At 37.7% G+C, this 14354-nt stretch overlaps 1 protein-coding gene and 1 pseudogene across 4 annotated transcripts in view; one reads left to right on the top strand and one right to left on the bottom strand.

Moving 5' to 3' along the window:
- LCLAT1 (lysocardiolipin acyltransferase 1) overlaps nt 1-14354 on the bottom strand; it is a 223890-nt gene that overhangs the window by 124880 nt on the left and 84656 nt on the right. For 2 of the 4 annotated variants that reach the window (XM_004451066.5, XM_004451067.5), the window contains exon 2: nt 10801-10969. The exons of 1 other annotated variant lie outside the window; for it this stretch is intronic. In XM_004451066.5, coding sequence (XP_004451123.1) covers nt 10801-10965 — 165 coding nt within the window. In that variant the 5' untranslated portion in view covers nt 10966-10969. Of the gene's footprint in view, nt 1-4327; nt 4605-10800; nt 10970-14354 lie in introns of those variants that run through there. One more of the 4 variants, XM_058278344.2, reaches the window with a different exon arrangement.
- On the top strand, nt 4558-6458 carry LOC139436783 (RAF proto-oncogene serine/threonine-protein kinase pseudogene; annotated as a pseudogene).

Raw genomic sequence — 14354 nt, 5'->3', positions numbered from 1 at the left:
ATGAAAAGGAGAGCATTACTGCTGACCCCACTGAAATTAAAAAGGAATATAAGAGGATATTAAGAACAACTATACACCAACAAATTAGATAACCTAGATGAAATGGACAAATTTCTAGAAACACATAAACTACCTACACTGATTGGAGAAAAAATAGAAGATACCAACAAACCAGTAACTAGTAAACAGTTTGAATCACTAATCAGTAACTATTAAAGAGTTTGAATCAGTAGCTTCTTTCCCAACAAAGAAAAGCCCAAGACCAGATGACTTCACAGGGGAATTTTACCAAATATACATATAAAAAAAGAATTTACAACAATCCTGCTCAAACTCTCGAAAAAACTGAAGAGGGAGAAACACTTCCTAACTCATTCTACAAATTGCTCAAAGCAGATCATGAAATGCAATTTATTAGCTCAAAAGGTCACAGTTCTGAGGCTAAGAAAAACGTGCAAATCAAGGTATCATCAGGCGAAGCTTTCTTCCTGGAGACCAGCTGGCAATCCCAGATTCCTCTGCCATGTGGCAAGGCATATAGCAGCATCTGCTGGTCTCTTTCCTCCCTTAAGGGTTTCCTTACTTTCAGTTTCTTGCTTCCACCGCTTTCCCTCCCTCCTCCACCTCCCCTTCATCCTCCTTCCCGTCCTCCTCCTCCTCTTCTTTTCTTTCTATACCCCCTCTCTCCCTCTCTCCCTCTTTTCTTCTTTCTGTATTCATCCCATTTTTAAAGGATTCTAATTTAAAAAATTAATACAAACCCTAGTTGAAGTGACCTATATAAAAGGTTCCACTCACAATAGGTTTACACCCACAAGAATGAATTCGCTTTAAGAACATGCTTTTCTGGGGTATATACAGTTTCAAATCACCACACTCCAGACCCCAAAAAGACATGTTTTTTTTTTCCCTATGCAAACACATTTATTCCATCACAAAATCCCAAAAGCTTTATATCACTTCAGTAAAAATGCTAAATACAAAGTCATCAAGCATAGGCCCCAGACATCTGAGGTAACACTTTTCCTGAATAACTGGACAGATGACCCACTCTTTCCAAGTCCTTGGGGCATCCTCACCTATTCCACACACATGCTTGGGTCCACTTTCAGCCCCAGGGAGATGTCTTTGATCCAGACCTGCATTTCAAGGGTCTGCCCTCAAAGTGATTCTTCCTTCAATCTGTCCCTTTTTGGTCCCTTTTAGTTCAGGCTGCCAGTGGTTCCCTTAATACAGATCTCGCCAAAAAAAAACAGTTTGGTTTCACAGGCAGTACACTGGAGTCCAAACCATCAGGCAAAAGAACTTTCCACAAATCCTTTTTAAATAACTGCATTTCCAAACCTGATTTGTAATAAAATGGCTGCCTGATTCCATGTTCAGTTAAATCCTCATGGAGCCCTATTCTCTGGGAAATTGTTTTCCAGAAACTCAGAATTTTCCAAACCATCAGTTTCTGGTTTCCTTGTACCCACAAATTCAGTTTCTAGCTTATCCCTTTCCTCTCACATTTTACTATAAGCTGCAAGGAAAAACAAGGGAGCACTTTTCACATTTAGTTTAGAAATCTTCTCCGCTAAATATCCAAACACATCACTTTCAAATTCTGCCTTCCATCCAATATCAGGACTCAATTTTGCCAAGTTCTGTCACATTTTTTAAAAAGGGTCACCTTTCTTCCAATTTGCAATGACACATTCATCATTTCTAATGTCCCTATTTCTACCAAGAGCCTCTTCAAAGCAATTCAGGTCTTTTCGATCAAGCACCTCACAACCCTTCCCACCTCTACTCATTACCCAATTACGAAGTCTTTTTAACATTTTGGGTATTTGCAATAGCAGCAGCCCAATCCTGGTACCAAAATCTGTTTTAGTTTCCTAAGCTACTCAAAGCAGATACCATGAAATGCATTTAACAGTGGGAATTTATTAGGTTCCAAGTTTAGAGTTTTAAGGCTGAGAAAAATGTCTAAATCAAGGCATCATTAGGCAATACTTTCTTCCCGAGCACTGGCTGCAGGCAGTTCTGGACTCATGTGTCACATGCCAAGGCACATAGTGGCATCTGGTGGTCTCTCCCCTCTCTTCTGAGTTTTCCTGTTCTCGACTTCTTGCTTCTGTGGCTTTCTCTCTCTCTCTGTATTCATTCCATTTATAAAAGATTCTGGCAAGAAGACAAAGACTCATAACCTTTGGCCATGCCTTACCTTGACATAACCTATTCAAAATGGTCTACTTACAATAGGTTTACACCCACAGGAATGGATTATCTTCAAGAACATACTTTTCCCGTTTCAAACCACCACAGAGGACTTATCACCAACATACCAAGGACAGTTAAAGGTGCTACAAGAAAAGCAAATTATAAACCAATATCTCTTAGAAATATAAATGCAAAAATCTTCAACAAAATACCAGCAAACTGAATCCAACAGCCTATTAAAAGAATGGTCAAGAGGGATTTATCCCAGCTATGCAAGAGTGGTTCAACATAAGAAAATCAATTAATGTAATATACAATATTACCAGAATGAAGGGGAAAAAAATACATGATTGTCTCATCTGACACAGAAAAATCATTTGACAAAATTCCGTACCCCTTCTTCATAAAAACCCTTAGAAAACTACAAAAGAAAAGGAAATTCCTCAACATGATAAATGGCATATAAGAAAAACCCACAGATAACATCATACTCAATGGTGAAAAACTGAAAGCTTTTCCTCTAAGATAAGGAACAAGGCAAGGATGTTCACTGTCCCCACTATTATTAAACTCTACTGGAAGCTCTTGTCAGAGGAATTAGGCAAAAAACAAAATGAAAATAAAAGGCATCCAAGTCGAAAAGGAAGAAGTAAAACTTTTCCCATTTGCAGATGACACAATCCTTTCTTTAGACAGAAATTCCTGAAAAATCCACAACAAAGCTCCTAGAGCTACTAAATGAATCTGGCAAATTGTCAGGGTTCAAGATCAACACTCAAAAACCAGTACTGTTTCTAGTACTGAACCATCTGAAAAAAGAAATCAAGAGAAAAATTCCGTTTACAATAACTAAAACAATAGAACATCTAGAAATAAAATCTAACCAAGGATATAAAGGACTTGTACACAGAAGAGACAAAACATTGGTATAAGAAATTTTAAAAGACCTAAATAAATGGAAGGACATGCATGCTCATGGATTGGAAAAACAAAGATTGTTAAAATGTCAATTCTACCCAAAGTAATTTACAGATTCAACATAATCCCAATCAAAATTCCAAAAAACAACCTTCTTTGCAGAAATGTAAACGCCAATCATCAAATTTATATGAAGGAGCTAAGGGATCCCAAACAGCCAAGCCATTTTGAAAAAGAACAATGTTAGAGGGCTCACATTTCCCAATCTTAAATTTATTACAAAGCCACAGTTATAAAAACAGCATAGTAATGGCACAAGGACAGGCATATAGACCAAAGGAATTGAATTGAGGGCTCAGAAATCAAGTCTCACATTTTGACAAAGGAGCAAAGATCACTTAACTGGGAAAGAATATTCTCTTCAACAAAGTAGTGCTGGGAAAACTGGATATCCATTTGTAAAAGAATGAAGATAGACGCTTAGCCCATACCTTATACAAAAATTGTCTCAAAATGGATAAAAGACCTAAATATAAGAGCCATAACTATAAAACTCCTATAAGACATTGTAGGGAAGTTTCATTGTATTAGGCAATGGTTTCTTAGCACAAGCAACAAAAGGAAAAATACATAAAAGGACCTCATCAAAATTTAAAACTTTTGCACCTCCAAGGATCGTATCATGAAAGCAAAATGAAAGCATACAATAGGAAAAAAAGATCTGGAAACCACATATTCAATAAGGGTTTAATACCCACAATATATAAAGAAATACTTCAACAACAAAAAAACAAAAATACAATTTTAAGAAGGAGGCGAGGACTTGATAGACATTTCTCCAAAGAAGATATAAAAATGGCCAATAAACACATGAAAAGATGCTCAGCATCACTAGCTAACAGGGAAATGCAAGTCAAAACCACAGTGAGAAACAACTTCATATCCACTAAAAGGGCTACTATTTTAAAAATGGAAATCTCTTCATCGCAGGCCCTGGAGCCACCATCTTAGATGGCAGAAGTAGGACAAGAAGGAGCTTGAGGCTTCCCTGTCGCTCTCTTCAGCTGGCAGCACACCAGTTGGCCGGGCTTTGGGGCATGTGCCCTGAGGCGTGCTACATGAGTGGGATCATGTGGGGTCTGCCCAGGTTCGTCCCACAGGCTAGGGATACACCGACTGTGACCGCGTCCACTCCCTCCCTTACCTGCTTCGGGGAGGAGGAGCCGACCAGACGCGGCTGCCGGACAACAGGACACGGGGGCGGCCTGGTTCCCTCAGATTTTAATTTTGTTTAAGTTGCATCAATGGAGCACATATAAGAGGCCTGGAAGATGATCGGCGATGATTTTGGATTAAAAAACGAGGTACTTGATGGCTCCAACTGAATCTCTCCTACAACAGTTCAACAGTTTGGCTACCAGAGCTGGGCATCGGATGATGCAAAACTCACTAATTCTCCTAAGACAAGCAAAACTATCAGAGTTTTCTTGCCAAACAAGTAAAAACCAGTAGTCAATGTGTGAAAAGGAATGAGCTGGCATGACTGCCTTATGAAGGCACTCAAGGCAAGGGGCCTGCAACCAAAGTGCTGTGCAGGGTTCAGACTCCTCCAGGAGCACAATGGTAAAAAAACATGTGTAGATTGGAATACCGATGGTGCCTCTTTGATTGGAGAACTTTCAAGTAGATTTTCTGGATCATGTTCCCCTCACCATGCACAACTTTGCTCAGAAGATGTTCCTGAAGCTTGCCTTCTTTGATTTATGTCAGAAGTTCCTGCTAAATGGATTTCAGTGTCAGACTTGTGGCCACAAATTTCATGATCACTGGAGCACCGAAGTACCTACTGTGTGTGTAGACTGGAGTAGTATCAGACAGCTCTTACTGTTTCCAAATTCTACTGTTGGTGATAGTGGGGTCCCAGCATTACCTTCATTGACAATGCGTGAGATGGGGGAGTCTGTTTCCCATGCCTGTTAGTTCCCAGCACAGATACTCCACACCCCATGCCCCATGCCTTCAATACCTCCAGCCCCTCCTCTGAAGGTTCAATCTCCCAGAGGCAAAGGTCAATGTCCACATGGTCAGCCCCACTGTACTTGTGGACAGCAGGATGACAGAGGATGCTATTCGAAGTCATAATGAATCAGCCTCACCTTGAGCCCTTTCCAGCAGCCCCAACAGTCTGAGCCCACCCGGTTCGTCACAGCTCAAAACTCCTATCCCAGCACAGAGAGAAAGGGCACCAGTGTTTGGGACCCAGGAGAAAAACAAAATGAGACCTCATAGACAGACAGATTCAAGCTATTATTGGGAAACAGAAGCAGTGAAGTGATGTTTTCCACCCAGATTGGGTCAGGCTCATTTGGGGATGTTTATAAGGGCAAATGCCAATGGAGACATTGCAGTAAAGATCTCAAAGGTTGTTGACCCAACACCAGAGTAGTTTTAGGCCTTCAAAATGAGGTGGCTATCCTGTACAAAACACATCATGTGAACATCCTGCTCTTCGTGGGATACATAACAAAGGACAACCTGACAATTGGGGCCCAGTGGTGTGAGGGCAGCAGCCTCTACAAACACTTGCATGTCCAGGAGACCAAGTTTCAGATGTTCCAGCTAATTGACATTGCCCAGCAGATAGCTCAGGGAATGGATTATTTGCACACAAAGAACATCATTCACAAAGACATGAAATCTAACAACATATTTCTCCATGAAGGCCTGACAGTGAAATTGGAGATTTTGATTTGGCCACAGTTAAGTCACGCTGGAGTGTTTCTCAGAAGGTTGAACCACCTACAGGCTCCATCCTGTGGATGGCCCTAGAGATGATCCGAATGCAGAACAATAATCCATTCAACTTCCAGTCTGATGTATACTCCTATGGCACTGTATAATATGAGCTGATGACAGGGGAGCTTCCATATTCACACATCAACAACCGGGATCAGATCATCTCAATGGTGGGCCAAGGTTCTTCCCCACCCAAGATCTTAGTAAGCAATACAAGAACTACCCCAAAGCAATGAAGAGACTTGTAGCAGACTGTGTGAAGAAAGTTAAGGAAGAAAGCCTTCTTTTTCCCCAGATTCTGTCTTCCATTGAGCTGCTCCAACACTCTCTACCAAAAATCAACCAGAGTGCTTCCAAGTCATCCATGCATCAGGCAGGACATCAATGCCTGCACATTGACAACATCCCCTAGACTGTCTTCTAGATGGACTTTGCACCTGTACTCAGGCCACCAGGGTGGGGGAAGGAGAGTCAGCGGAATCACTTTCTGCTCCCTTTCTATGGAACACAGAGCTTGCTTTCAGGGAAGCTGCTGCTAAGGACCTCCTAGACTACTAACAGGGCCTCAACTTTATGTTGCCTTCTTTTCTACCCTTTCTGGCCCTGTGAAAAGGAAGGCATTCACAATGCTGGTTTGATCTGCTCCCTCCCCTCTCTCCCTATGCTCATGAGCCAAGCCATCTACAGATGTGTAAGTGGATGCAGATGGCAATACATCACCTGGGGCCCTGGCTAATTGAGTATTTTTAAGGCAAAAATGAGGGGGAGGGCACTTGGAAGGGGATGTAAAGATAGCAGGCAATTCAGCCCTGAGGTTGTGGGGACATATGGATTTTGGAAATAAGCTCTTATGAGGAATACAATCACAGGAAGGATTCTTCTTCAAAGTTAGTGGTTGGGCACCAAACAGGTAGTTTTACACATAATGCACAAAACAGCCCACAACTGTTGAGACCCTGGCCTCCTGAAAGAGGCTGCCTTGGTACTATCGAACTTAAGTTCTTGGATGCTTCCTTCTTTCACATAGCCTATGAGGTGTCCAGTGCATTGGGATGGTTTTTCCGGATGAGGGAAATGGTCTGCCCCTCCCAGTCTCTGCTTTCCTCTCAGAGAGGAGTCTTCCATCATGCTGAATTTAGCCTTCCAGGAGTTGCCCCTATGGGAAGACAAGTTTTCTTGATGATTTGGGTTCTAATTTTTTTTTTATTGTGCCTGACAAAATACAGTTATCCTATGGTTCCTCAATTATGTAACTTTAATAAAATTAATTAAAGTTAAAAAAATGGAAAATTACAGGTGTTGGAGAAGATGTGGAGAAACAAGAACACTCATTCATTGCTGGTGGGAATGTAAAATGGTACAGCCATTGTGGAAGATACTTTGGCAGTTCCTCAGAAAGTTAAGTATATGATTACTATATGACCCGGCAATCCAACTTGAAAATAGGGATGTGAACAGATATTTGCACAGTAATGTTCACAGTGGCATTATTCACAATTGCCAAAAGATGGATGTAACCCAAATGTCCATCAACCAATGAATGGATAAACAAAATGTGACATAAACATAAAATGGAATATTATTCAGCCATAAAAAAAAGAATAACATTCTGACACATGCAACAACATGGATGTACCATAAAGACATCATGTTGAATGAAATAAGCCAGACACAAAGGGACAAATATGCATGATCTTACTGATAGTAAATAATTAAAATAAGCAAACTCATAGAGTCAGATTCTTGAATACAGGATACCAGGAAACAGGGTGATGGTGGGAAACAGAGAGTTAAGGCTTAAAATATACAGAGTGTCTGTTTGGAACGATGGAAAAGTTTTAGTAATGGATGGTAGTGAGGGTTAAAAAACATTGTGGACTTAATTAACAGCACTGGATTATATATTTAAATGAGGTTAAAGGGGGCAATTTTAAGTTATATATATGACATTAAAATAATTTTTTTTAAATCCATGGAACTGCACAACAAAAACAATGAACCAAAAGTTAAACCATGGACTACAGTTAATATTACAATTAGAAAAATGTGCTTTCATCAATTGTAACGAATGAACAACACCAATGCCAGATGTTAATAACAAGAGTGATATATGGTAATTCTGTATTTTATGCATGATTTTTCTGTAAACCCAAAATTTTTCTAATAAAAATATCTTTAAACACAAGAATCACACTCAGCAGAGAAATACATGCTAGTTTTCACATGAAGCAAGGCAGAAAAATTATAAAAATATTACCCTACATTTAATAAATTCACTCACGTCTCCCTCCACTCTTCCCCAGCTTTATTCTACTGCATGTAATTGAAACTCTATAAGGCAAATGAATGTATGATGAAATTCTGCTGTAACTGTTATGGTATTAGTAATAATAATAGAGGCAGCTATGGTGGAATCTGTCCAGCAATCTGTCCTGTAAAATCCAGCCACTAACAACATTCTTGACCTAATTGACATTTACTGAACAATACACCCAACAACTGCAAAACAGGAATTCTATTTAAATACTCATAAAATACTGGGCCAGAAAACAAATCTCAATAAATTCGGAATGACTGAAATTTCACAGAGTATGTTTTCTGACTATAAAGTAACTAAATTAGAAATTATTAACAATAAAATAGCTTGAGAAGCTCCAAATATTTGGAAATTAAACAACACACTAAATAACCCACAGATCAAACAAGAAATCACAAGGAGAACTAGAAAATATTTCAAACTAAATGATAATGAAAATATATCAAAATTAGTGGGATGTAGCTAATACAATACTTAGAGAGAAAAGTATATTTTTAAGGTTTTTTGAGAAAAAAAGAAATATTTAAAATCAATGATTTCAGTTTCTACCTTAAGAAGCTCAAAAAGAGAGCAAGTTAAACCCAAAGTAAGTAGGAAGAAGGGAATAATAGCAGAAATCACTGAAATAACAGAGATGAATAGAGAAAATCAATAAAATCTAAAATTGGTTCTTTGAAAAATTTAATAAAACTGACAAACTTCTAGGAAGACTGATCAAGAAAAAAAGAGAAAAGGCAAAAATAACCTATATCAAAAATTATTAATAATAATATGCAGTATTACTACAAATCCTTGATATCAAAAGGATAAAAACAGAATATTAAATAGCCTATTAGAATTTATAAAGTAAATTTTCTATCAAATATCCTCCTACATAGAAAATTCCAGACCCAAAAGGTTTAACTAGTGAATTCTATCAAATATAAAGGAAAAAATACTAATCTTACACAAACTCTTTTAAAAATGAGTAGAGGAGGAACACTGTACAACTTTAAGAATCCAGTATAACCCATTTTACAAGTTTTAGGCTAGTTTGACTTAAAACTTCCTAATGTTTGTCCAATCATCTAACAAATATTGATTAATATGTCCTTGTTCTAGCTGTTTCAGGTTCCTGAGTCTTTAGCTCCTCTAGAAAAACAGAAGACATTCTATGACTACTTCTTGCCAAACCATTCCTCTTTCAATATGAGGGAATCATCATACCACTAACACCAATGTTACTACTCATTATCAATTTCTCAGATAATTTCTTTTCTCAAGTCAGACATTCCCTAGCTTGAAAGAACTCCAAACCTTCTGCTTTTGAGCCAACTTCTAGCACCAGGCACTATTAAGGCCCCAAGTAACTGACCAATCCTTGCCAGATGTTCCTGTCACATAGGCTCTAAAGTCAAAAAGATTAAGTTAAACTCAGATCTACTTAAATAATTTGCTTGTATGTATGGCTGTGAGGAAGTTATTTCATTTCTTAAAGCTTCTATTTTCGTCTTGAAATGAAGCTATGCTCACAAGGCATTTAGCAAAGTATCAGCCCTGCAGTGCTCACCATCATCACCCCTGGATTTTACTTTGATTTTCCTATCAACAAATCTTTCTGGTTCTTCTCCTTATATTTGAATTAAATGTGAAATGCATGCCACTATTATTTATCTACCAGTATGCTAGCATCCTTACTTAGCATCTGTAGACAATTGTGAGTGCAAATACAGGGAGAGGGGAAGAAAAGAGGGAAAAGGGAGAAGGAGGAAAAGAGCAAGAGGGTTTCATGGTTCATAAAACAGCTATAGCTGAATAAAAATTTTAAAATATATTAACTTTGTAACAAGGAATGGATACAATGTGTAAAATTATTCACCACAGGGCTTCTTTTTAAAATATGGAAAGTGTACACTATAAACATTTTATTAAAATTTAATTCACAGGGAACTTTTAAGAAACAGCGACTCTTAACAAGATAAGTATACCTATACAAAACACTACTTCTGGAAATATTTCTCAATCAGTCCCCACCTAGGGTCTAAAGCAATAGAAGATGTTTTCTTTCCTCTACAAAGGGATGGGCAGTTGCCTTTCCCTAAAGGGAAATAGGCAAATCAAATTTAAAAAAAAAAAAAACAAGTAAAGAACAACCTTTCACAACAGAAGGCAGAGTAGTCCCCTTCTAATTTTACTTTTTGGGTAGTAAACTCCTGACTTCTCCACCCTGACAGGTCAATAAATCCACTAACATTAAGTTCTAGCTGTTACTCAGGAGAAAGAAGAACCTGAACACGGAGGAAATAGAACCTCGTCAGTAAAAGCTGCAGCAGCACATCACTCAAGTTTTGATATGCTACTGATTGGCAGCTATACTGAGGGAATATGGCTCGTAGGTAGGTATTTTATATCAAGGAAATGAATTGTTTTTATTTCCCTCTAGTTTTCATATTTTCCCCTTTAAATTCTAAATTCCTTCTTATATAACAAGGAGGACTTTTGTTTCTTCTACAGCCCAAATCTGAGTCTAACACCTTGGGCCACTTTAGTGCAAGCAGCGTCCTTCTCTCTAGAGCATAACTTACCACAGGTAGAGTGAGCCAGGTTGCCACAAGACGGTTGTTGATCCAGCGATACCAAGAAGGGTTTAGAAACATCAGAGGTAAAAAGGGACCCAGCATGAAAATGCTTCCAAAAAAGCTTCCCCAAAACAGAGTAAGTATAAAGTAAATCCCTTTCCATGACACCATGATTCTGAAAGACATTAAAAAAAGATATATTTGTTACCATACATTTAACTGCCTAAATTCAATTCAAAATGATGCATATAATAATCTTTAATTATGGCCTAACCTAGTCTTTTAGAGTAAGGGGAAAGAGAGGCAAACCTGAGGGTTAAAAGATAAAATAAAAGGGACAGATAAACAGCCAGGTACTGTGTAATATGCTTTTCGTACATCGTATTATTTAATGTGACAACCCAATAAATTAGTTGCCCTAGTGTAGAAATGAGGGAACAGTGCTCAGAGTTCATGACTTCCCCAAGGCAAGACATTTAGCAAGTAGAAGGAAGGAGTTTCTTAACCCAAGCCTGTCTGACTCAAAACTCCACATTTTAAGTATAAGGGACAATATAATAAGCAACGTATTTTCCAAATTTACATGACTATAAGAATCACTTGACATTCTTGTTGAAAATACATTCCTAGCCCATTCCCAGAAAAGTCTGTTCAGTTGCTCTAGGTAGGGAAAGACAGAGGAATCTGTAGTTTTAATGAACATTCCAGGTGAGTCTTATGATCAAGTGAGTGTGGGAAACTGTTTTGTGTAATGGTACCAAGAAACCAGGAGCTAGAGGCTTCTACTTCTGGTTCTTGTCCTTTCATTAACTGCTTGTACAACCTTGGATAAATCTGTTATCTACTTAGAGCCTGGTCAAATAAAGGTGTTTCCCTGCTGTAACCCCATCACCATCATATCAAAATGGGACAAGGCTTTCCTCAAAGCACCCTGGAGAGTGTGCCCTCTCTTCCTGTCAACTTCACCCCCCACCCACAGAGTATCATTAGAAATGAGAGTACACTGCTATGAATCAGAGATACAGAAAAGGTTAGAGACTCCCTGACCAAGATGATCGATAATGTCTTTTCTAGCAGTTGAAAAAATTATCTATAAATATTTTTGATATTTCAGTGATTTTAAGTCCAAGGTTGGTTAAAGAGCCTTACAGTAAATATTTCCAGCTTTGTGGGCCATATGCTCTCTGTCCCACCTATTTTGCCACCGTAAGATGAAAATAGTTACAGACAATATGTAAAGGAAAAGATATGGCTGCAGTCCAAAAAAAACTTTATTTACTAAAACAGGTGACGGGCTGGATTTGACCATAGCTTGCAAAGTCCTATTCTAAATTGTTGTAGACAGAATAATCTAGATCAGGTTAAACAGATTAATCTACACCTTTCCCATCAATCAAAGAAAGTTTATGAGAAAACTGCTCATATTTGCAGGTATAAAATTTAAGCCATGTTCAAGTTATCTCGATACCTCATTTCCAGGTTTCCAGTATCTTTTAAATTAGTTTGTCCTCATTAAGCATTTTCCACAATCACTAGTTTAATTTCCTCTATATTCACAGGAATTTTTCATGTTCTCTAACCTTAATTAAGCCTTTAAGATTGAATCTACAATTCTTCTAATCTCAAACTCTCATATTCTTCACACCGGTCAAAGTTTTTCTTTTTTTTACTAAACTCTTATTTCTAAAGAATATGATCTGAGTTCAAAGTCAAAGCATTTAGAAAAGACTGGGAAGTAACAAGAAGAGGATTCAAGGGATGTTTTGTTATCAGGAGGCCTCATAGCACAGTTTAGTCTAAAGCTCTACAACTAATAGTTTTACTTCATAAGATGTTGTAGTATTTAAATGAGTTTATGTAAGCAAAGCATTTATACAGCACTTGGCGGATAATAAGCACTAAATACTAATAAATATTAACTAGATGAGGGAGGAACCACATGAGAAAGAAACTCTGAAGATAACTAAAAGCAATGGAGTACTGACCAAGAAAAAGTGGCATGGATAGTTTCTAAGAAAAGCTGAAGATGATCAACAATACAAGTCAAGACTATCTCTGAACAGAAGATAGGAAAACTCCTCAGAGATAGATGGACCGCACACAGTATGTCAGAAAGGGTTAGAAGAGTAATGAAGGGGAGCAGATGTAGCTCAAGTAGTTGGGCGCCAGCTTCCTATGTACAAGGTCCCAGGTTTGTTCCCTGGTACCTCCTAAAAGCAAGCAAACAAACAAAACAAATTCTCATTGGGGAGCAGATGTAGCTCAGTGGTTGAGTGCCTGCTTCCCATGTACGAGGTCCTAGGTTCAATCCCCAGTACCTCCTAAAAAATGTTTTTAAAAAGGGTAATGAAGTGGGTATGATTTCAGGTAATCCATCCCTAATGGCCTCAATCTTTTGATGCAGGAGGAAGTAAGACCTCAGCTTTACTCTCCTGGTTCTCCAAGAAGACAGGGCTAGTCAGCATGCCTGCTTGCGCCTATATGCCTAGGACTAAACAGAGCAAATATATGACCTCTAAAAAGAGAGAAAAAAAAGGTGTCTAGTCTAAGAAAAGCCTTTGCTTTTTATCTGGTTATTAGTATTTAACTTATAAAACTGTTTATTTTCTTTTACAGGATGTAATCCAACTAACAATCTTGTTCAAATATTCGAGAGGGTTTTTTTTTTTTAGTACACAGAAGTAGACATAATGGACTCGGACTGAAGAACAGCTTTCTAAGAGTTACTATGCCTAAAAACGATGACAGTTTCACAGAATGCAATGAAATTCTTTTTTTTTTTCTTTAGAAATGTTAATTCTTTAAATTAGAATCTATAAATAACGTCTTTGGGAATGTAGTCTTAAACTGACTCTTTATGAGCTGAAAGGTTAAGCAAAATTGAGAATCTTCACACAGTTTACTAAATTACTTGCTAAAGGATTACTTAGGAGATCCTCATAATTAGAAGAACATAAATTGATGTTTTAAAATAAAATGCTGGAAGTAGAGTCTAAAGTGAACAAATATTTGATTTTACAGCCTAAGCGATTTCAGAGGAAAAATATGTTTTATTTCAGGATAAGAAAACTGTTGGAAATATTAAACAAAACTATGAAAACAAAAATAGTGTTTAAAAATGGATATATTAGCAGGTATTTCAGCAATCAAAACCTCTGAACATTTCAAAAGAAACACAATAGGAAACTAAAATTTTGAACGTCCTGTTGCTTTTAAAATATGTCAGACAAACAACAAAACAGGTTGGATTCCTAAACAACTTATTAGTTTCACCTCACAAGGTTTTATAATATTTAACCCTAACAGAATTAAGTTTATCTGGATATTGAATACATTTTTAAATCTCTACCAATACTTGACACTCAGTGTGTGTACAAAATCCTTCAAAATACAAATATAACAAATATCTACTAGGAATTGGCTTTTTGTGAAACTTAGATCAGAACTTGTAAGAAGCCAGGTGAAGGAGTAAGGGAGGAGAAAAAGCCCACTGGAAAGTAGTAGGCCAAACAATTTCCAGAGTTCACACAGGGCTTGGAATAGTTTATGTCTCATACATT

Source organism: Dasypus novemcinctus, chromosome 17 (assembly GCF_030445035.2).
Source record: "Dasypus novemcinctus isolate mDasNov1 chromosome 17, mDasNov1.1.hap2, whole genome shotgun sequence".
Lineage (NCBI taxonomy): Eukaryota > Metazoa > Chordata > Mammalia > Cingulata > Dasypodidae > Dasypus > Dasypus novemcinctus.
The sequence above is the reverse complement of the archived record's forward strand: the minus strand, read 5'-3'. Positions and strand labels throughout refer to the sequence as shown.